The sequence below is a fragment of the Hyla sarda genome, chromosome 9 (assembly GCF_029499605.1).
Source record: "Hyla sarda isolate aHylSar1 chromosome 9, aHylSar1.hap1, whole genome shotgun sequence".
Classification (NCBI taxonomy): Eukaryota; Metazoa; Chordata; class Amphibia; order Anura; family Hylidae; genus Hyla; species Hyla sarda.
In genome coordinates, this window is record NC_079197.1 from 27831198 (window position 1) to 27854830 (window position 23633).

The 23633-nt window shown below is 43.2% G+C and overlaps 1 protein-coding gene across 1 annotated transcript in view; it reads left to right on the top strand.

Annotated features, from left to right (window-relative positions):
- Positions 1-22180, top strand: part of L1CAM (L1 cell adhesion molecule) — a 207604-nt gene extending 185424 nt beyond the window's left edge. Inside the window, exons 26-28 of the mRNA XM_056540478.1 lie at positions 3489-3620; positions 7335-7407; positions 17823-22180. Coding sequence (XP_056396453.1) covers positions 3489-3620; positions 7335-7407; positions 17823-18057 — 440 coding nt within the window. The 3' untranslated portion in view covers positions 18058-22180. The remainder of the gene's footprint in view (positions 1-3488; positions 3621-7334; positions 7408-17822) is intronic.
- The last annotated feature ends 1453 nt before the right edge of the window (positions 22181-23633 follow it).

Consider the following 23633-nt stretch of genomic DNA (forward strand, 5'->3'; position numbering starts at 1 on the left):
GCTACTGGGGAGGGGTGGGGTGGCCGGAGCAGTACCATCTAAATCCGCAGCAGCCTGAGTCTACACCCGCATAGCTTTCTTCACCCGCATAGTGAAGCAACTCATCAGCAGCAGGTAGACCTGGAGCAGGACCTGAACCAGCAGGAGGTGGCATACCTTGACATGCCAACACACCTTGAAGATCCACTGGACTTCTGGGCAGCCAAACTTGATTTGTGGCTGCAACTAGCAGAGTTTGCCCTGGAAAAGCTGTCCTGCCCAGCCAGTAGTGTTGAGCGGCATAGGCCATATTCGAATTCGCGAATATTCGCGAATATATGGACGAATATTCGTCATATGTTCGCGAATATTCGCATATTCGTTATATTCTCGTTTTATTTTCGCATATGCGAAATTTCGCGTATGCGAAAATTAACATATGTGAAAATTAGCATACAGGAAATTCGCATACTCGAAAATTCGCATATGCGAACATTAGCATACACTAATTTTCGCATATGCGAATTTGCGCACGCCAGTCTCACACAGTAGTATTAGAGCCTTCTTTACACCACACAAGCTGGAAGCAGAGAGGGGTGATCACTGTGATGTGTACTGTGAAGAAAAAAAAAATAAAATAAAAAAAAAAATGAAAATTCGTAATTACGAATATATAGCGCTATATTCGCGAAATTCGCGAATTCGCGAATATGCGATATTCGCGAATAATATTCGAATTGCGAATATTCGCGAGCAACACTACCAGCCAGTAGTGTGCCATCAGAGCAGGTGTTTAGTGCGGCGGGGGGCCATAGTAACCCCAAGGAGAACTCATTTGTCCACAAAAAATGTGGAGAGACAGACCTTTGTCAAGATGAATCAGGCATGGATCAGCCAGGATTTCCACCCACCAAGGCCTGATGCATCAGAGTAGATTGACCACGGTGCCACACCAACACTTCACAATTATGGATAGCGCTAAACATATTTAAGGTGCTGCTCCCCAGTTACAGACATTCCTCCACATCAGACCACAAGTAAGTATTGAGGATATGCATTAGCAAAAACTTAACTTTTCTCAGGATAAAACATATGTACTCAAATTAGTTTTTTTTATAATTAAACAAATGGAAAGGTGTGCAAAAAACACCATGTACCACCTACACCACCAATTATTGATGTGATGCAAAGACCTCTAAAAGGAGGAAGGGAACAACGTATGGTCCATTGTAACCGTTGGGGGTAAAAACGTCCCTTGTAAGGACCTACTCTCGCATTATTAATTCCCTTCTTGGCAAGTGTTACTCGCCCTAAAAAGGGCGGCCCCACAAAGGAACCTCTTCCTATTTCCCCCTAAAAACTTCCATTTCCCAGGGTTTTTAGGTGGAAATAGAGAGCGTTTCCTGTGTTGGGCCGCCCTTTTTAGGACGAGTAACACTTGCCAAGAAGGGAATTAGTAGGGCGAGAGTAGGGCCTTACAGTGGAAGTTTTTACCCCCACCTGCTACACTGGACAATACATTGTTCCCTTCCACCTTTTCAAGGAAAGTGCTACTAATCTTAAAAAGGGCGGCCCCACACAGGAACCAATCCCTATTTCTACCTAAAAACCCTGGGAAATGGCAGTGTTTGTTGGTGGAAATAGGGAGAGGTTCCTGTGTGGGGCAGCCCTTTTTAGGGCGAGTAACACTTGCAAATAATGTGAGAGTAGGGCCTTACAGGGAAAGTTTTTACCGCCACCGGTTACAATGGACCATACGTTGTTCCCTTCCTCCTTTTAGAGGTCTTTGCATTACATTAATACTTGGTGGTGTAGGTGGCACATGGTGTTTTTTGCACACCTTTTCTTTTGTTTGATAAAAAAAAAAAATTGGGTCCATATATTTTATCCAAAGCATATTATTAAAACTTAAGTTTCATGTAATGCATATCCTCAATACTTACTTGTGCACACTAACACTTTTACAAAAGAGACCGTTTTCTTCTGCCTACCTGCCTCAGCTACTATTCTGATCTTGCCACCCGCCTGATGCCACACATCTGATGCCAAGTTCTCCTTTTTTCACCCACCTTCGTCACTGGGTACTGGTATTGCCACCCACCACACCACTCTGTCACCGAGTCACTTTAATGACTCCTGATGCTGCTGTGTCATTCAGCCCCTATGTGGTCTCCTCATGCTGCCGCCAACTCCAGGCTGTGTCATTCAGCCACTATATGTTCTCCACATGCTGCCGCCACCTCCACGCTGTGTCATTCAGCCAGCATATGGTCTTCTTATGCTGCCGCCACCTCCAGGCTGTGTTATTCAGCCACTATATGGTCTCCTCATGCTGCCGCCAACTCCAGGCTGTGTCATTCAGCCACTATATGTTCTCCTCATGCTGCTGCCACCTCCTCGCTATGTCATTCAGCCACTATATGGTTTCCTCATGCTGCCGCCACCTCCACGCTGTGTCATTCAGCCACTATATGGTCTCCTCATTCTGCTGCCACCTCCACACTGTGTCATACAGCCCCTATATGGTCTCCTCATGCTTCCACCACCTCCATGCTGTGTCATACTGCCACCACATAGTCTCCTCATGCTGCCATCACCTCCATGCTGTGTCACTCAGCCACTGTATGGTCTCTTCATGCTTCTGCCACCTCCTGGCTTTGTCATTCAGCCACTATATGGTCTTCACATGCTGCAGCCACCTCCATGCTGTGTCATTCGGCCACTATATGGTCTCCTCATGCTGCTGCCACCTCCACGCTGTGTCATTCAGCCATTATATGGTCTCCTCATGCTGCCGCCAACTCCGGGCTGTGTCATTCAGACACTATATGGTCTCCTCATGCTGCCGCCACCTCCACACTGTATCATTCAGTTACTATATGGTCTCCTCATGCTTCTACCACCTCCAGGCTGTGTCATTCAGCCACTATATGTTCTCCTCATGCTGCCGAAAACTCCAGGCTGTGTCATTCAGCCACTATATGCTGCTGCCAACACCATGCTGTGTCATTCAGCCACTATGTGGTCTCCTCATGCTGCCGCCAACTCCAGGCTTTGTCATTTAGCCACTATATGTCCTCCTCATGCTGCCACCACCTCCAGGCTGTGTCATTCAGCCACTATATGGTCTCCTCATACAAATGCCACCTTTAGGCTCTGTCATTGTGCTGCTCTGCGACATTGATTCTAATAGTGACGCCTCTGATCTGCATGTCATACAGAAAAGCAGTATTATTTCACTAACCCAGCACACACCCTATGCGTGTTACAGCAAGGCAAAGTGTTCTACACCCCTATTGAGGCTCTCTGTAGGCCAGAAATAGCCATTGTTAATAGCGGCCAAATTGAATTTTTAAAAAATTCGCTCATCTCTAGTAGATAGATAAATATGAGAAAGATATGAGATGGATAGATATTAGATAGATAGATATTAGATAGATAGATAGATAGATAGATGCTTGATACATGCTTCAGGTTTATAACTATGTGCCCTTATCTATTCTTTACAGCACTGTCGGAGTATGAGAAGGGATTTGCAACACAGGGCTGGTTTATTGGTCTGATAAGTGGCATTGTCCTGGCACTGCTCATCCTGGTCATCTTGTGCTTCATCAAACGTAGCAAAGGTGGAAAATATTCAGGTAACTTGTCAGCTTTACAGAGAAAAAAAATGTTACATTTCAGACATTCCTATTGCAGAAATTATCTATCAGCCTAAAATGCAATTCTTATTTATATGGTATAAAGTAAATATTCTTATTGTACATTCAAGAAATGAATTACCATGTTCCGGTTCAAGGGGAGATATGGGAAAAAAGAGAGCTGAGAACTTTCTCTCCTGCATTCAGAGGTGTAACTATAGAGGGTGCAGAGGTAGCAGTCACACCAGGGCCCTGATGACTAAGGGGGCCCCAAAGCACATCTGCCTCAGAAGAGACCATTATTATAAATGTAACATGGGGCCCCAGTGCAGATTTTGCATTGGGACCAATAAGCTACAAGTTACGTCCCTGCCTGCATGCCATGCTTCTATTATTTCTCTCTCATAGAGTAAGATTTCTAGTCATATATCTAAATATCCTGCACAAGGCAGAGTGGGCCTTGTTGCCATCCAGTAAGACCTAACAACTAGGACAAATGCTCCAACATTCCCATCTAACTACCTAACTACAACTAGGAGGTACCATACAGAAAGCTTTAAATAACTTCCTTTTGAATAACTTTGCAAACTTTTTTGAAGATAGATGAAGATCAATGAAGGCATGACTGATAATAGGTAACATGTTAGAGTACGGTTTAAAAAGACACGTCTGGGGATGAACAAATCGAATCTGAGGAATCTGAATTTGTTACGAATTCTTGTTACGACCAGAAACCCATCTTCCGTCATTGATTGGTTAAAACGGTCATCCACTTCATCACAAGTGACATCTGACACCCCCAGTCAACAGTCAAGCGGTGGGTTCCTCAGACACAACCCTCAGTTGGCATGGCCCGGGAGCGGTCCTTGTCCTCCCATTGCATATGTCCTATGCTGTTCCCTCCCCCACAGATGTGGGTTCAGCTCCACTATTTAGTGAGGATGATATAGAGGAAAGTCAGCAGCTACAGCCCAGCCAAGAACCGGAGGAGACATCTGCCCCTTCCCCCGCTAGGCGGGCAAGTAGTGAGGAGGAGAGTGACGTGGGAGGTGGTGTTGCGAGCGTTCAGGCTCCTGAAGCAGACACTGTTGAGGAACCTGAGGAGGACACAACTCGGATATGATGAAGCCGATTGCACATGGAAGTTGGGTGCAGAAAGTGCTTCATCATCATCAGGAGAAGAGGGCTGCAGGTTGCCCATGAGGCAGCAGCTGAGCCAGCAAGGTGGTAGTATGGTTGGCAGTCAGCATGGTGGTAGAAGTGGAAAGTCTGTAGCCAAACATGCCCGTGGTAGACCACCTGCTTCGCTGCAGCCTACCTTCCCAGGAAGTAGTGAAACAGGGGTTCCTGGAGTCGGCGGCAGTACCAGTCAATCAGTGCAGACTGTTGGTAGGAAAATCAGCTACTCTGCGTTTTGGAAGTTTTTCATCAAGCATCCGGAGGAGGTTAGCATGGCCACATGCAAGATGTGTCGGCAGAAGGTGAAGCGTGGCCAGTGGCCCAATGTTGGCACCACGGCCCTGCGTCAACATATGCAGCCTCAACATAAAGCGGCCTGTGAGAACCGTGGCTCTGATGTGGTGGTCCAGCCTGCTGCATCACCCAGTGGCACTCTCACTCCCTGTTTCAGCCAGCCAAGGCTCCACCACCTCAGCCGAAGGGAGCTGTGTGTCATACCCATCTTCTGTCACTCCAGATGCACCTGCTCCTCTTATTTCGAGTCAGTCATTCCGCCAGCAATCCATCGGCGAAGCTATGTCCAAGAGACAACAGTATGCGCCCACTCATCCAAGGGCGCAGAAGTTGAATGTGCTCCTGTCCAAGTTGCTGGTGCTGCAGTCCCTCCTTTAAAAGTGGTGGACTCTGCACCTTTCAGAGAACCGATGGCTTGTGCCGAGCCTAGGTGGAGAGTGCCAAACCGTCATTTCTTTGCAAATAAGGCAGTACCAATTTTGTGGAACAGAAGGTGGGCCAGTTCTTGAGCCTGTCTGAGTGTACCAAAGTGCACGACAGCGGTGACATGTGGAGCTGTAACTACGGTCAGTGACAATGCATGTCCTTTACGGCCCACTGGGTGAATGTGGATCCTGCACAGCCACAACAGCAACTTAGACAGGTCACACCGCTTCCGCCTCCACGCTCTCAGGCCGTTGGTCCTGTGACAGTGTGCGACTTCGCCTCCTCATCCACCGTGTCCTCAGCCTCCACTGCACAGACAAGTCTCAGTGCCCCTCCAGCATACAATGTGTGCAGGGCACAGTGGTGTCATGCTGTTCTTCACATGGTTTGCCTTGGCGAAGAGAGTCACACAGGGGAGGAACTGCTAAAAATCCTTCAGCAAGAAATCGAACCATGGCTTCCTCCACGAAAACTGGAAATGGGAACCATGGTGAGCGACAACGGGAAGAATATCTTGTCAGTGCTGAGACAAGGAAGCCTGAGCCATGCGCCCTGCATGGCACATGTGTTCAATCTGGTTGTCAAGCGGTTCCTGAAGTTTTCCCCCCATCTGCAAGACATCCTAACAATGGGAAGGAAACTTTGCATGCACTTCAGCCACTCGCACACCGCAAAGCACACCCTCCTTGAGCTGCAGCGTGAGAATGGCATCCCCCAACAAAGACTGATTTCCGAAGTTTCCACACATTAGAATTCCACCCTCCATATATTGGACAGACTATACGAACAGAGAAAAGCCGTCACTGATTCATTGATGATCCAAGCGGATAGGGAGACTCCCCTGTGTAACTTCAATGTCAACCAGTGGTAGCTCATACATGACACCTGCCATTTGCTCAGGCCCTTTGAGGAAGCCAAATTATTAGTCAGTCGCCAGGATTACAGGATGAACGTCATTCCACTGCTTCATTTCCTACAACACGTGTTGGCAAACAATGGCTGGTCAGGGCACTGGAGATGTGGCGCCTACATCTCACGGCCACATGAGCCCTGTGGGGGCTGAACTGGAGGAGGAGGAGGGGGAAGGGCACAGTGGAGCACAGTGTAGGTTTTGCGAGATGGACAGTTTTTCTAGTCATCTGACAGGAAAGGAGGAGCAGGAACAGCTAGAGGAGCTAGAGGTGAGGACCCAGACACACCAAAGCAGTATGCAGCGGAGATGGAGGCAGGGAGTTCCTCCGAGTCACTTGCACAAATGGCACGATGCATGCTCACTTGCTTGCATAGTGACCATCAAACTGTCACCATTCAACTGCGGGATGACTTCTGGCTCTCCACCCTATGGGGGCCTTTTTTACACCCACTGAGAGGGAGGACAAACTGACCTGCTACAGAGACATCCTACTGTAATGTCCGTTTATTTGTTTTTGTATTTTTCTGTTAAGGTATGTATTGACACACTAGTTTGTTCAGAGGAGTTTGCTATTCCACCAGGATAGGGAATAGTTAATGCTCTGAGCGAATAGGAACTCGGTGGAGTTATTTAGCCAGAGTAATCCTGCATTCTGGTGCTGGTTATTTTAGTTTAAAGGGGTACTCCGGCGCTAAGACATCTTATCCCCTATCCAAAGGATACACCAAGGTGCTACACCAAGGCTGAAGCTAAGAGGGAATATGTTGAGCACCATTTTAGATCCAGAACTAATCAGAATGTTCAGAGAACTTATCTACTGGGAGTCTTTAACACTGTTGGTACCATGTTCCAAATTTCCATTTTCATGGCATTCTCCATGTTTTAACATTGTTTTTATACAGTGAAGGATAAAGAAGACACTCAAGTGGATTCTGAAGCTCGTCCAATGAAAGATGAAACATTCGGGGAGTACAGGTACAAAAAAAGACTGTTAACTTAATATAGAGGTAAAACTGATCTATCATCTTATGACTTATCATATAATATAGACATCTCAAACATTTCACTAGATGGTGCCTTCTGCTCTATAGAACATTAAAATCTATTTATGAATGCATTTTTTAATTAAAGGAGTAGTCCAGTCCTGAAAAACTTATCCCCTATGCTAAGGATAGGGGATTAGTCCAAAATTGCAGCTTTTTTGTCATATTATATTCCAAATTCTTTTTTATAAAAAATTTATATTATATCACAAACATGGTACTGATATAAACTACAGATCACAGCGCGAAAAATGAGCCCCGGATAAGAATTTTTTTTAACATACTCTTTATTATTATTATTATTTTTTTTTTTAAAGCAGTACAGTAATAGAAAAGTTATGTAATGTAATGTAATTATGGGTATAATTTTAATTGTATTGACCAACAGAATAAAAAAAATATGTAAATTTTGCCATAAAGTGTACAGCGTAAAAACAAAACCCTCCAAAATGTGCAAAATTGCAGTTTTCCTTTCAATTTCCCCACACATAGTTACATAGTTAGTACGGTTGAAAAAAGACATATGTCCATCAAGTTCAACCAGGGAATTAAGGGGTAGGGGTGTGGCGCGATATTGGGGAAGGGATGGGATTTGAATTTTATTAAAATTTTTTATAAAAAAATAAGATTTTTTTTTTTATGGTAAAATAAAAGGTGTCATTACAAAGTACAATTGGTCATGCAAAAAATAAACCCTCATATGGGTCTGTGGATGGAAAAGAGTTATGATTTTTAGAATGCGGGGAGGGAAAAAATTCAAATGTTAAACTAAAATTTCCTGTGTTCTTAAGGTTGTCCTGTCTTTTCTGGTCCTTTCTAATATGTAAATGTGTGTAAATTTATTACAAATGTTTAAATTATAATACAAACATTACATGTGAGTCAACATAATAATGACAACTGCAAAAATAAATACATAAAATTATAATAATAATAATAATAATAATAATAATAATAATTCCTGCTCTTTAATTTTCTTGCAAGATTAGAGTTATGAAGATGAACCAGAAGCTGGCAGAAATATTTCTTTTTACACATTTAATCCTTATTTATAGACAGAATTTGGATTTTATGTAATACAGTATATTTTTAGGACTCGAGAAGGAAAAGTAATTTAAACAGATTTTGCATTCTGTGATACACAAGGAAGAACAGATTATTCTAACATAAGGTGCAAATTATTATGCAAATATTATTTGCGACTTCAGATTTGGCACTTTTTATGCAACTAAAAGTGAGGGGGAAGCAGAACAAGATTAATTCAGAACTGCTTCCAGGACATTCTAAAATGAGCATCAACCAGATCACTATCCAAATGATAAATTCATGCAAATGTTAATGGTGCAGTTCATCGGTTTCTAGCCAAAACCCGAAAAGATACCTTAGTGTTGTGCTAAATAATGAAAATGCTTTCTAATAAGAGGTAATACACCCTATATACATATAGGGGGAGATTTATCAAAACCTGTCAGGAGGAAAAGTTGCGGAGTTGCCCATAGCAACCAATCAGATCGCTTCTTTCATTTTCAGAGGCCTTTTCAAAAATGAAAGAAGCGATCTGATTGGTTGCTATGGGCAACTGGACAACATTCGCTCTGGACAGGTTTTGATGAATCTCCCTTATAGTACAGTGGTCCCTCAACATACGATGGTAATCCGTTCCAAATGGACCATCGTTTGTTGAAACCATCGTATGTTGAGGGATCCGTGCAATCTAAAGTATAGGACAGTGGTCTACAGCCTGCGGACCTCCAGATGTTGCAAAACTACAACACCCAGCATGCCGCCCGGACAGCCAACGGCTGCAACATCTGGAGGTCTGCAGGTTGAAGACCGCTGGTAGAGGAAGTTGTACTCACCTGTCCCCACTGCTCCGGACCGTCACCGCTGCCCGGGATGTCACCGTCCATCGCTGTCGCCGCGTCTCCGGGGTGTCCCCGACGCGCCGGCAAGGCCTCTGCTTCCCGGGCATCCTCGCTCTCCATCGCCGCCATCACGTCGCTACGCAAGCCGCTCCTATTGGATGACGGGACGGCGTGTGCAGCGACTTGATGACGACGATGGAGAGGGCCGACAATGCAGGGGATCCTGAAGAGGAGGCGCCGGAGCCCCTAGGACAGGTAAGTGATCGTCAGCGGACCACACGGGGCACCGTAAACGGCTTTCCGGCGGCAGCTGAAGCAGACAGCGCTGCCGAATAGCCGTTTATGCGATGGCCCCAACATATAAATGCATCGTATGTTGATGCTGCCTTCAACATGCGATGGCCTCTCAGAGGCCATCGCATGTTGAAATTATCGTATGTCGGGGCCATTGTAGGTCGAGGGGTCACTGTATTAGCAATTAGACGACTTTCAGCACCATGGACAGCTTCCTTACCCAGCTGATTAACAGGATAGAGCAATATGTCAGTGTTATGTGATTTGGAAAGACTGATCTCTACATGATACATTGTTTAGTCACTGCGGGGCTTGTACCCACTGTTTGCTTATGTGTGATCGGCATGCCTGACCTTATGCATTCGTTCTCCACTCTCTTGTCCATGCTGCCATCAGATCTCTGGAAAGGTAAGCTGCTCTCACACGGTAAAGTTCCTTGTTATAAATGGGGGATGCGCTTTTGCACTATGGGTGTTCATTGAATCCAGTATACACCCTTTTGTGCCATGTTCCTTCAAACCAATTGTCCTTCACTGTAAATGATAAACTATAGGCCTCCAGCCTCTGCTAAATTTTATTTCCACATGGATCTACCAGTAGCTGTCTGGCTGGTAAATGTCTGATAACAATGGCTGGATCCAAGAAACTCAATTGTTCTTAAGGCTTACTGGCCTGCTAAATTATAGGGAATCTAAGTTTAAAGCTGCACTGTTACGTAGCATTCACATATATATGTCAATCATTCAAGTAAAGACATCCATAACCAATTCAACATTGGAAAAAGGAGTCTTATTTTTGTCAAGCTTTTCTTTAGAGCATAGGGGGGATGTTTGCATTGATGCCAATATTTCCACCCAGGTTGTATCTTTTAGAATGGATAGAAAATAACAATTATTTGAGGCCTACAAACTTTTTAGTTGTTCCTTTTGCTATTTTGCTAGATGAGATTTGGCTTGCGTTAGGGTTATTACTAAAGAGGGGCAGAGGGCTTGGTTGTACCTGGGAGCCAGAGGGGGCCCATCTTCATCCAGTACTATAAATGGTACATTATAGTTAGGAGGCCCATTAGAGATTTTGCATTGGGGCCAGAATCTTTACGTTAAGCCTCTGGCCTATATAGGTTGCCTATGTCCTATAGGCAGAAAGAAGATGGTCATATTAAAGGGGTACTTTACTTCTAGACAATAAGATGACTGATTGCGGGGGGGGGGTTGGCGCTGCTGGGAACCCCCGCAATCTCCATGCTGCACCCAGTGTTCGTTTAGAGGGTCAGGTTCAGCGCTGGAGGCTCGTGATGTCACAGCCGCACCCCACTCAAGACATCACAGCCACGCCTCCTCAATGCAAGTCTATGGGAGGGGGCATGACGGGTGGAGCGTTACCGTGACGTCACGAGCCTCTGCCCCTCATCGCCAGTCATCCGGCACGGAGCAAAGTTTGCTCTGTGTACCGGATGTCTGGGGTGCCGCAGTCAAGATCCCAGCGGCGGGACCCCCGCGATCAGACATCTTATCCCCTAGCCTTTGGATAGGGGATAAGATGTCTAGGGGCGGAGTACCCCTTTAACAATTACCATTGAAGGATTGATCATTGGTGGACATGCTTGGCTAACTTCCGTTCCCACACAACCACAGAAAGCACCCTTTATTGGACTTGAACAGGACTTGTCTTTAGTATGAAGAGATACAGGGATTTTGAGGGTGATGGAGCACGAATATGAGGTGGAGGGTTGTGAATCAGGATTAGGGGGGTCAATATGAAGTTGAGAGGTATAAATCATGATCAGGAAGTAAATATTAGGTTGAGGGGTATGAATCAGGATCAGTGGGTGAATATAAGGTTGAAGGGTGGAAATCAGGATCAGTGAGTAAATATAACGCTGAGGGGTGCAACTCAGGAACAGGGGGGTGAATATGAGGCTGAGGAGGTGTGAATCAAGATCAACGGTGTGAATTTGAGGCAAAAGAGCATGAATCAGGCTCAGAGGGTGCAAGTATGAGGCTAAGGGGGTTTATTAAGCTCAGGGGGGTGTATGAATATGAAGCTGAGGAGCATGAATCAGACTCAGGGCTTGTGAATATGAGGCCGAGGGGATTATCAGGCTCAGGGGGTGCTATTCAGGATCGGGGTGGTTAAAGGGGATATCCAGGAAAAAACTTATTTTTATATATCAACTGGCTCCAGAAAGTTAAACATATTTGTAAATTACTTCTATTGAAAAATCTTAATCCTTTCAGTACTTACGAGCTGCTGAAGTTGAGTTGTTCTTTTCTGTCTAAGTGCTCTGTGATGACACCTGTCTCGGGAACTGTCCAAAGTAGAAGCAAATCCCCATAGCAAACCTCTTCTATTCCATGCAGTTCCCGAGACAAGCAGAGATGCCAGCAGAGAGCACTGTTGCCAGACAGAAAAGAACAACTCAACTTCAGCAGCTGATAATTATTGTAAGGATTAAGATTTTTTTTAATATAAGTAATTTACAAATCTGTTTAATGTTCTGGAGCCAGTTGATATTAAAAAAAAAAAGTTTTTTCCTGGAATACCCCTTTAAATATGAGGCTGAGGGGGTGTTAGTCAGGGACCATATGATGGAATACAATACATACTCACTTCCATAGACCCCATTATTTTGATCTAACCCAGCCATACCATGTTACATGTTTTCATGGTACAGAAAGTTATACATGTGAATGCTACACAATTCTTGGTCTTATACATAAACTAGTGCAGTCATGGAGTGCAGCAGTTGTCCATAGTTGTCTGTCAGTTCACGTTTCTCATTTCCTACTTTGCACTGGGAATATCTGGCCATTTTGGACAACTGGTCTGCTTCGTGCCAGCACTAGTTTTATACCTGGGACCCCATACGATTATTTAGTCTGTTACCTACAATAATCCTAATAAGAAATGATAAGACGCTGTGAGCCTAGCAGTGTCACCCGCACATCCCTAGCACTATGGGAACTTGCCATATACTTCAGTATAGAGAGCAGCGTGCCATATGTACACATGGCTTATCTCTGTGTATCACTTCATTGCAGTCCATAGAATGTTAACTATTTTCTGGATGACAGGGCCGTTTAACGGGATGTTGCTAAGCAACAAGAACAGATAATGTCAAATGTGTACAGCTGACCTGAAGTCACCGAAAATGCATTCTGATTTTTTTTCTTGAATACATTGAAAGCTGCCATTTGCAATGCAAAAACGTCCCATGATGTATGGATATATAGTATACACGTGTATGTTATAGCTGTGTGTGATGTGGGTCATGTTTAGCCATGAATAGTCATGTTCTGTTTTATGTCTCTATTTATTGTCCGCATGCCTACGTTACATCCGCTGTGACTAGCAGAAGGCTTATACTCCGTTGTATCCTGGTGTCCCCTACCAGTTGCAAATCATAGAATTATCAAGACCGCATAGTAACCTCACTGTTGTGGTAATCCCATGATTTTGGATATGGCGTGTCACTATGGAGTCCTGGCCTTGCAATCCATTTAAAGGGAGGCTGTCACATTAGACATGAAGTCTGCTCTTTGGGCAGCAGGGTATAAAACAGAAAGAATTAAACAATACAGGATTTTACATCTACTTATCCAGTCCTTAAAGGGGTACTCTGCTGCCCCAGAACATTTTGTTCTGAACGCTTGGAGCGGGCGGCGGGGGTTGTGACATCACGGCCACGCCCCTTGTGATGGCCCGCAACACCCCCTCAATGCAAGTCTATGGGAGGGGGCGTGGCGGCTGCCACGCCCCCTCCCATAGACTTGCATTGAGGGGGTGTGGTGTGACATCACAAGGGATGTGGCCGTGACATCACAACCGCTGCTGCCGGCACCCAGCGTTCTAAATGAAAGCTGAGTGCTGCAAACAGATTCGGGGGTCCCAGCTGTGGAGGTCCCAGCTGCGGGACCCCCAAGATCAGACATCTTATCCCCCATCCTTTGCATAGGGGATAAGATGCTAGGGGCAGGGTACCCCTTTAAGAGTCCAGTGGGTGGCCCTACTCAGTGATTGACAGCTGTTTCGGCTTTTCCACTCATACATGGAAGGTTGTCAATCAATAGTTGAAACCACCTACTGGACACAATAGCCGAATGTAACCTGGGAGTTAAAGGGGTGGTCTGGTGAAAGATAACTTATCCTTGATCAACATAATGGGAGATAAGTGTTCGATCACTGAGAGTCTGACTGCTGGGACTCCCGCAATCATCTTAACGGCACCTGGCTCTCCAAGAGGAGCAAGTGCTGCAGATGGCACGCGCCCCATTCATTGCTATAGTAACATTGAGTACAGCACTCAAGTCTCGTCAGCGTTCTCGTAGAGAATGAATGGAGCATGTGTCGTCTGCAGCACGCTGAAGACTCTATAAGGGAACAATTCTCCTCTATGTCACCCATAAGGCCTAAAAGGGTTGTTCTATCGAGGGGTTGGGTTATACACAGCAGAACCCAACACTGGGCTGTCACTAGGAGCTCTGCTACCATGATCTGCTGTAAATGCTTGCAGAAGCTGCTGTCTCCAATGGCTGTCCATGTTGGTTGATAGAGGGGCATCCCAAGCTAAGGACCCCCTATTCCACAGTAAACTTTTGTCTAAAGTAGAAGACTGGACAATGCAATATATTTCAAAAAAACTTTTGCATTTATGAGCATGGCCATAATCCAATGGAATAAGTCTTACCTAGTAGAGTAAAGACGGGCTGATAGAACAGCTGCCATCCAATTACAATTCCCCTTGGTCTCCTTTCTCCATGTAATGTATTTACAGTTTGTTCTTTTCTATAAGATCATAATCTTTTGTATGTCATATAACGTTTACTTACTGGTAACCTTCTGCTATGCTAGTTCTTATATTCAGCCATAATGTATACACCTTCCACACTCCCTTCCTATATGTTCTTCAAGTAGTTTGATGTCTGTGATTGTCTTGTGACTTGTGTCATTCTGTCATTTGTCTCTTCTAACAGCAGTACCTACTTTAGAAATAGGTAAACCACATACACTGGTAACACCATACTGCTCCCTCTGGGACTATACTGCATGTGCCCAATGGCAAATCCCGCTTCTGTTTGCAGATTACCCCGTTCCTACTCAGCCATTTGGATGGTATCTATAACAGATATTAAGACCATAATAGAATTTTTCAAGTAGCATTTTAGAAACCAACCAAAGAGATTATGACAATAGATTTCTGTCCTCTAAAAAGGTCATGTTACATATGAGTGTTGTATGGATCCGTAATGTGCCGCAATGAAAACCTATGGACCTGTACTGTATTGTGTTTAGTTGCATTCCTTTCAATTAAAGTATTCTCCTCTTCGAAGAGTGGGCAATGTATATGCAGCAACACCAACTGGAAGCTGCAAGAGTTCCCAAAGATCTATATTTTGTAGGCCAAACTAAAACATAAGACTGTAGCTGTAAGATGCACCACATTATTGAGAGGCGCTTGCTTCTTAATAATTTGGGCATATCTGTGGCTGTCCATTTACCACAATTTGAAATGGTGTAAATTTATCATTATCATTAGTATCATTTATGCCAATTTCTAGCATAAAGTACAGTAAATGTGCATGGACACCTACTTAGTATAAAAATAAAATAAAAGTTGAATGCAATAGGAGTGCAACAATATTTGCCACTTTTGTTGCAAGAGTAAATTGTTGTAAGACAAATAATGTGTACCTGTCACTTTTAAAAAACTTTTCACATGTCCTAGAGACAAGACAAGTTTTGACCAGTCGTGGTCTGAGTGTTCGGACCCAGACCATTCAATAGAATGGGTGCAGAGTGAGGTGTTCGTTGACCAAGACAGTCCCTTGGACTTACATTGTAAGTTGTAAGTTTGTTTCATTAGCGTGCTCTTCTCCCGGCTCATTTTAGTGATTGATTGGGGTCTGTACACTTAGACCCTGATGAATCAAAACTTTTGATATCAAAAGTTTTTTAAGTGACAGTGCCCATTTAATACATTTTCCCCAATGTCTATATACAAATTAAAGGGGTACTCCCACCCTAGACATCTTATCCCTTATCCAAAGGATAGGGGATAAGATGTCTGATCGCGGAGGTTCCACTGCTGGGGACCCCCGCAATGTTACATGCGGCCCCCACCTGGTTCATCCTTCCTAGTTTCTCCCCATATGTGTCAATTTAGAACAGAAATGGTTAAGAGCCCCCAGAAAACCTCCCCTCAACCCTCCCCTTCAATGACTCTAATTTAGAATGAGCTGTTTTTATTGTAGAATAATATTGGATTATCAAAGTGTTAAACTTGTCACCATCCGATTTCTTTCCGTGCATGGTTCACCACCATAGAATATTGTTTGCATTCTTTATTATGTTTTGAACATTTAGCATCGTACTTTATTCTGCATACATTTATACCGATAAGCTGTTAGCTATTATGTCATGCCATGTCATGCGGTACACCCTTCTGCATCTTGTATATAGTGCAGTTCTTCTCTTGTGAATGCCTTTTACCCTTTTTTCTTTTCATTTTCTGTTTTTGATCATTGAGGGTCAGAGTTTCGGTCATTCTTCTCTTCCTTCCATATTAGTTGTTGTGGGTAACCTGATGGTGATCCATGCCTCACTACTTTATGCACAGACCTTCATAGATTTCATGTCCTGTCACCTTTATGTAAGTCGAGTGTTCATTGTATGGTAGAAGCAACCAATACATCTGTATTTTAATGGCCAGTGAGAACCTGTAGGAGAAATCCCGAATGTTAGGTTATGTTCCCTTTCAATTTTTTTGAACCTTCTAAAAAAAAAACTGCTGAAACTTTTATGTTTTTGTGTCATTTGTAATATTTTTTAGCCTTTCCTTTTTGCATTTGAAACCTTTTTCAAACATTTTGGGGGAAATGTATAAAACTGTGCACCTGGCACAGATCAGTAGAAAATCACACACTTTTTTGGGGGAATTTATACCAATCTCTGCAGCACTAGCGAGAGTGCGTGGCTTACAAGGAAGGGGTGTGGTCAACCCATGCCGAATTTACTTCAATTTATGCCTTCCAGATGGCATAAATCCTAATGGAAAGCTACGCCAGCTCACAGCTGGTGTACACTACTGTGGCTGCCTCACATGCGACTGGATTTATAAATCCCAGGATTTAGGCTAGGTTCAGACTGAGGAATCTCCAACCGGAAATATTCTAACCGGAGTGTCTGTGGATGCCCAATGCTTGTGGATTACACTGAATGAATGACTACCGTAAGATAACTTTTTCGGCGGCAGAATCTTAGCGGTAGAAGTTCAACTGCTGAAATTCCATAGTTTGGACTGTGCAGTCGAATCCCATTGACAGCAATAGAATTCTGTTGCATCACAATTTCCAAACATAATTTCTAAAGAGAATTCCACTCGAAAGTTCCTCAGTATGAACCTAGCCTTACTGTAAATTCCCCCCATAGTATCCTTTTTGCTACAGCAAATGTAATTATGCAATTTGCACACCAGCTGTTCAAATCGGGCCAAAAAACATTTTCAAAAAAGTTTCAGAAACTAAGTTTCAATGGAACTCAATATAAAGAAATTGTAGATGGTGTGTTATTTAACGCTAGAAGGGAGCTCCTCCTTGTTATGGGGCCCCTGGATGATATGATATATGCCTGATCAGTACCCAGGAGGCAGGTCAAGGTAGATCCCCAGGCCTATCACCATCAGATTAGCCTTGTATATCACTGGGGAGCAAGTTAATTCTTGGTTAAGAGGTGCCCAACACTAAGCAAACTTATATCTTTATTTTGCTTTTCCTGGAATATTTCCTTAATAAGGTTTCCTGAATTTGTTTGACTTTCTTCTTTTGCAGTATTATCATGCATCCTTCCCAGCCTGAACTCAGATGTAACTTTCTATCTACCTTCCTTCTATGTCTTTCTTCAGTCATATTTGTACCATGCACAAAAAGAAAACCAATATTACCTTTGGCTTTCTACCATTCCCATTGGGGGGCAGATAGGAAGTCAGTGTTGCGCACAAGGACAAGAACAGTTCATTTACTAGTATCATTCCATGCAATTGCATATAGCGAACCATAGAACGAAGGTTGAAAGATAGAAGAGTATACTTAGAATGAATGATCAAAGGGGGAGCCCTAACATTGAAGCTATACTGTATGTCTATAAATCTAAAAGCCAATGCTAACCGCATTTGCCTTAATTTTTTTTTCAGTGATAATGATGAGAAACCATTCACTAGCAGCCAACCTTCCCTCAATGGTGATGTCAAGCCCCTAGGAAGCGATGACAGCTTGGCCGACTATGGTGGGAGTGTGGATGTCCAGTTCAATGAGGATGGTTCCTTCATTGGCCAATACAGTGGCAAAAAGGAGAAGGAGGCTGCCGGGGGTAATGACAGCTCTGGTGCCACCTCACCGGTTAATCCGGTTAACATCACAATCGAGTAAAAATAAAATAAATTAAAAAACACATTTTTGATGGAGGAAGGTTTTAGGGGAAAAATATCAGAAGGAACACTGGGGGGGCTGGATGGATCTGGAGAATTTATTTTCCGCTTAAACCATTTTGGTGCCAGAGTAGCAATTCGTATATTATGTGGTAAGTCTCTCTCGCACCAAACGGGTCGAACTGCTGTACTATTTTTGGACTGCAACTCCATGACATGTGTATTAAGCAAACAAAAGCATTGAAGGAGAAAAATGGATAGGTGCCAACAGATTCTGCAGAGGATGGGTACCAAGTGTTCTCATTTTATTTAATAAAAATGAACGGGAAAAAAAAGGTGAAAAACGCAACAAATGAAGGATAAACAAAATGGACGTTCATCGATAAATGTGAAAAAAGACAAAAAAAATAGAAAAACCAAAGGAAGAAAAATAATAATAAAAAAATGCATTTCTCTCTTTCACGCCAAGTTTCGCATTCACAAGAGAACTGTGTTACTTTTCTATGGTGTCTTTTCTTTGTAATGGTCTCTTTCAGTGTGTGTGAAATTCACAAGGGATCCGCTCTGTGGGTCTTATAATCTGAGCGCAGCTTGCCAAAAGAACAAAAACAAAAAAACAACAAAAAAAAAGAAACAAAAAAAAAAAACACGGATTCTGAACAATGTATGCGTATGTGTGCTTTTCCAAACATGGCAAAAATCTTCTGTATGTCTCGCTATCATAATGTACCTTCATCATGCCATCTGTCCATCAATGAGCCAGATTCTGGGGCGACCATTAGCTCCTCCCCTTGTAAACACAGCGAGTTCCCCTGGAAGAAGAAAGGAGTAATGGAAAAAAAGTATTATTTTTTTATGCTCTTTAGTTTACAGCCTCTGGTCTGGAAGAGAAGGGGCATTCACTTGTGAGACGTTTGCACAAAATGCACGTCTGATATCACAATATTCCAGTGGGTTGTTGACTTGCCATGGTAAGTAGCATTTTTTAATACAAGATAGGCTTATTTAATTCCATGGGGCAAATAGTAGGACCAGAAATTAGCCAATGGCAACCATGCAGTTGCCCTCTATGAATCCAACTTGGGGGTCTACGAAAAGTGAGTATTTCCCTATTACTAATGGTTACAGTATATTTGCACTATAGGCACCAGGCTATTACATAAGCATTACAATGTTACTTCAGCAACCTTCAGACACTCTGTTCTGCATGGTGTGCATCTCAGGAGCAATGAAGGCAACGAACCGATTCAACCCCTATGTTGCGATGGAGACCTGCAATTCATGACTGGTTGCAAGGCCTTCTTGATACTAAGGGGTCCGGCCATTGATTACAGGGTTTATTGCATACTCAATGCAGAACTGGTAAGCAACTGATACGCAGTAGAGAATCATGCTGGTCTATTTCAAGACAAGCAAGGTTCTTCTCTTTCCTTAGGATGTCAGGACCAAAGGAGAACAATTTCTTTGTATCCCAATGTCTTTTCTCAGGGGCAGGTGCAGCATTATAGCTAAGGTGCTTACTTGGGGAATCCATCCCAGCCACCTTATCTCCCTGTGCCTCGGGGGTCTGCCCTGTGACTATTATTACCCATTGCCCCCCCCCCCCCCCCCCATGTTTCTGCAGGAACAAGCAGCAGTGTTTCCACCTCAGAGGTGGCTGCCTGGAGACCTCAACAGGATATTTCCAGACAGAAGTGCTGTGTATATATAAAGGGTATCATTCGTCTCCGCTGAGTAACCATCACCCCTGTCTGTTATCACATTTAACCGTGGTTGTTGAATTTGTTTCATTTTTTCTTTTTATTTTGAGTCTTGTCAAACAGAAGGGGAAAGTTATGTGAAGGAGAACAATATACTATCCTACAGTGCCAGGAAAAAATATGATAAAATGTGTTTAGTTATGGGAGTGGCTGCATTATGGAGTAGACTAATGCTCTCTGTAAACCATCATCTATGGTCTATGATGGACATCAAGATTACTTCGGGTTCTAGTTGCTTATAAACTTCTCACCATAACTGACTTTCCAGACACCATGGTAAACAGGTTGGCATCTATGAATTTTGAATATAGGCTAATGAATGAAGAGCTACCTTTCAGATCTTAACAATGGATAATCTATTGCTAAACAAATATGTAAATTGAGATACAGTATGGAAAATAGGCCAGTGGCTTGCTAGCAGTCCTAGAGGGCGTTCTACAATGGCTAGGCAGGGGAGGGCTTCCATCGTGGTTTTAAATGGTTCACAGCTACCAGAAAATCCTTGTCCCAAGTTTTTAGACAATAATGGACCCCAATGAAAAAGCAAGAACCATCCCAAGAATTGACTTTGAACACATCACTTCCAATCTACTTCTTATAAATTGTTTAACAAATAATCTACTACAAACCTTATTGGTGATATGTCAAGCGTGTGCAATTGTAACATTTTCAATTAAATTAAAATTGGGCATCTAGATAGAATGTAAGTCCACAGTATAATTCTCTTTGTTAGTTCCTAGGAACCCAAGTCCAACATTGGTTGCCATTCGTTGCTTGGAATCCATACGATATCCATGATGCCAGGTGTCTCTTAAAGGGCTTGTCCTGCGTAATAAATCTTTTCTAAAAAGGGGCAGACTGGGTTACAGTAATGAAATTAAAGGATTACTCATCTCACAGATCACTTACTACTCCCATTACGACGCTCACAGAGTTCTTACTGATTTCTATTTCCTGGTTCCATCTCAACATACAGGAAATGGCTGGAAATGCCCACTCAGCAAATCACCGGCTAAGGTCAGTCAACTCCACCGCCCTGGCTAAGGTCAGTCAACTCCAACTCCACAGTCATTGGGTGTGCAAGGATTTCCTTTCATTTCCTGTATGTGAAAACATAACCAGGAAGTCGGGAAACAAGGCAGCACTAAAATGGAAATGGAGGGAAATTGTGTGATAAGTAATGCCTTTTTCTTTTCATAATCCAGTTGCCACTTTTTTGTTAAAGAGATTTATCCACCAGACAACCCCTATAATGGATTATTCCTAATATAGACATTTGTGGCATATCCAAAACGTTTCTAGATCTCTACTGATCCCACAACCCGATCTGGTGGTCAGACATCCCCACACATACTGTTGCAGTAGATTTGCCATAAATATCTGTAATGGGATTAACTCTTTATTCTCTGTATGACTGCTTAAGCTCCACAGCCTCCCATAACTATAACAAGTGACCAAGTAAACCTTGAATTCTCTCCACAGTGCACCATTGAATCATATGCAGTTGTTTATTCGATTTCTCATTTTGCTGATGATTTTTGTAACATAGCACACGTTTATTTCCTTGTATGTAATATTATATAAAACTTTGAATAGTGGATTCTGAGGTATGTCTGATAAAAGGGAAAAAAAAAACCTCATGTGAGGTAAAATTAATGTAAAGTATAATGTTTATATGGGGTTGAAAGTGTTTTAAACTGAGGATTACGGTATTGACATACGAGAAGGTTAAAAACTGTTCATTCAATCTTTTACCAGAACTGCCATTTCTTACATGATATATATATATATATATATATATATATATATATATATATAGTCACTATCGTTCCATTATAGCCTGGATTAGACAGCTAATTGGCCTCTTTTACTTGACCACAAATCGCAGCTGGTTGATGAGGCAATCTTGGACTTCTAGTTGGACACCAGTTGGCCACAAGTTGTGTTCCTTCTTTCCAACTCAAGCGCTATCAAAGATGAACAGCATAAATAACACTTCATATCCAATTCTTTGGTTTTTAACTCAGCTCAGAGGGAACAACACTGCTGTGGAGGGAATTTTCCTGACATTGTTCTATGGACAGTGCACGTGAATGCTCAGACTTGGTGTTAACCCTCTAGTTCTGAAAGGAAAAAAAAAGATAATTAACACTTTTGCGGTCAGGGGTGGAGGCTGCAGACACCCTTGGAAGTGAAGGGGTTAAAGGGAAATCAAGAAGCACCAGGGCAGGTGCGTGATGTACCTTTTTGAATGTAAATAGTGTTTCTGAAGTTTGTATCTGCCGGTAGTGTATAGGCCTCTGTAAGTCCCTGTCTATAGCTTGGTATTGTTAAAGAAAAATACAAACTATATCATGATACAAAGCAACCGTGTTGGGTTTTTTATTTATAGTCTTGTGTTCAGTTGATCCAATGACCTGTACAAACTTCCACCTCATTCATTTCTCATCAGTCATGGGCAACTCCCAGATCCATTGGTGTCCATCAGCTCCTCACAGGCCAAACGGGTGTCAACTAAAAAGCCATATGCCTTTTTTAGTGTATCTTTTTTACATGATATTCCTTATATACTGTTGACTTTGAAATCTGTTTTACACTAATTAACAGTGCAGAGAATAAATAGGTTTATAGAATAAAGCAACAGGATACAAAGAAGTGATAAAGCAACAAGATACAATAAAAGGAAACAGGCAGTACACTCAGCTAACACCATCTGCGGATCTGAACACTTGCACAAAATCCCCACGAAATCCCCACAATTCCCTGAACCTCTTTGAATTCTTAATAAACAGATGTGCGAGCAGTGTGCATGCCAATAAAATAACCAGTAAATAATAGTGGCCTAAGATCCATCTGTTCCAGGTAAAGGCTGTGAAAGTTGGTATCAGTGTACAATTGTTAACCTTAACATACACATTCCACTCCTGGTATCTTTCTTTTCAAAACACTAAATTCACAGAAAATGGGATCAAAATTACTTTTAAAGTCAAAGAAAAGAGGTCATACTTCGGACTCTCCAACCATGGACCATAGGACCCGGGCACTACCTACACTCTGCTGTCCGAGATTTATTTATTTTTATATGCATCACAATAGTTGTGCTTCCCATGCAGCACTGCATCATCAACTGGTCCTTCTCTCGCAGAAAATTAGATCTGCATGGGGGGGAGGACAGCGGCACCTCTGGGGAGTGAACATGACGGCCACAGATGTGGTCACTGCTACTGTAGCTGCAGTGGCGGAGGTGGTGTCAGGCAGCGGAGGAGTCAACATCAAAGAGAACTGACTGCCCTTCTGCCAGAAGATTTCTCTGTTGCAGGGCGACTGAGTGGACAATGTCCTGCAAGTGGGTAAGGCACTTGGGGGTGTCATCTCCCTGGCACCCAGTGATAGACTTGTAATCAGCTGCCTTTGTTCTCAGCAGTGATGGGGGAGTCGAAGTCTGCAGACACAATTCACCACATTTCCCAGTGGCTTGATCAGTTTGGGTGGGGGTGGGGGGCTGGCGGTGGGGAATACTAATGCTGCTACCTTCTTTGTTGTGGCCTCTCCTGGCACTGCTTGTGATGCTGGGTATATGTGCCAGCACCGCCCGCTATGTGTTGGCATTGCTATGGCGGTACCCAAGTGACACCGTCAAGTGAGGAGACAGATGTATGTCTGTCACTGAAATTAATACCAGGGTATATATGGAGTATTTTCACTACAGCTATCCCTGTGTGCCCCCACAGAAATTTGCTGCATTTGTATTAAAATTTTCCTTCAAACTATTCAATGGAACGGCGCTAAGCATGGGCTCGAGCCCCAAGTCTGAGGG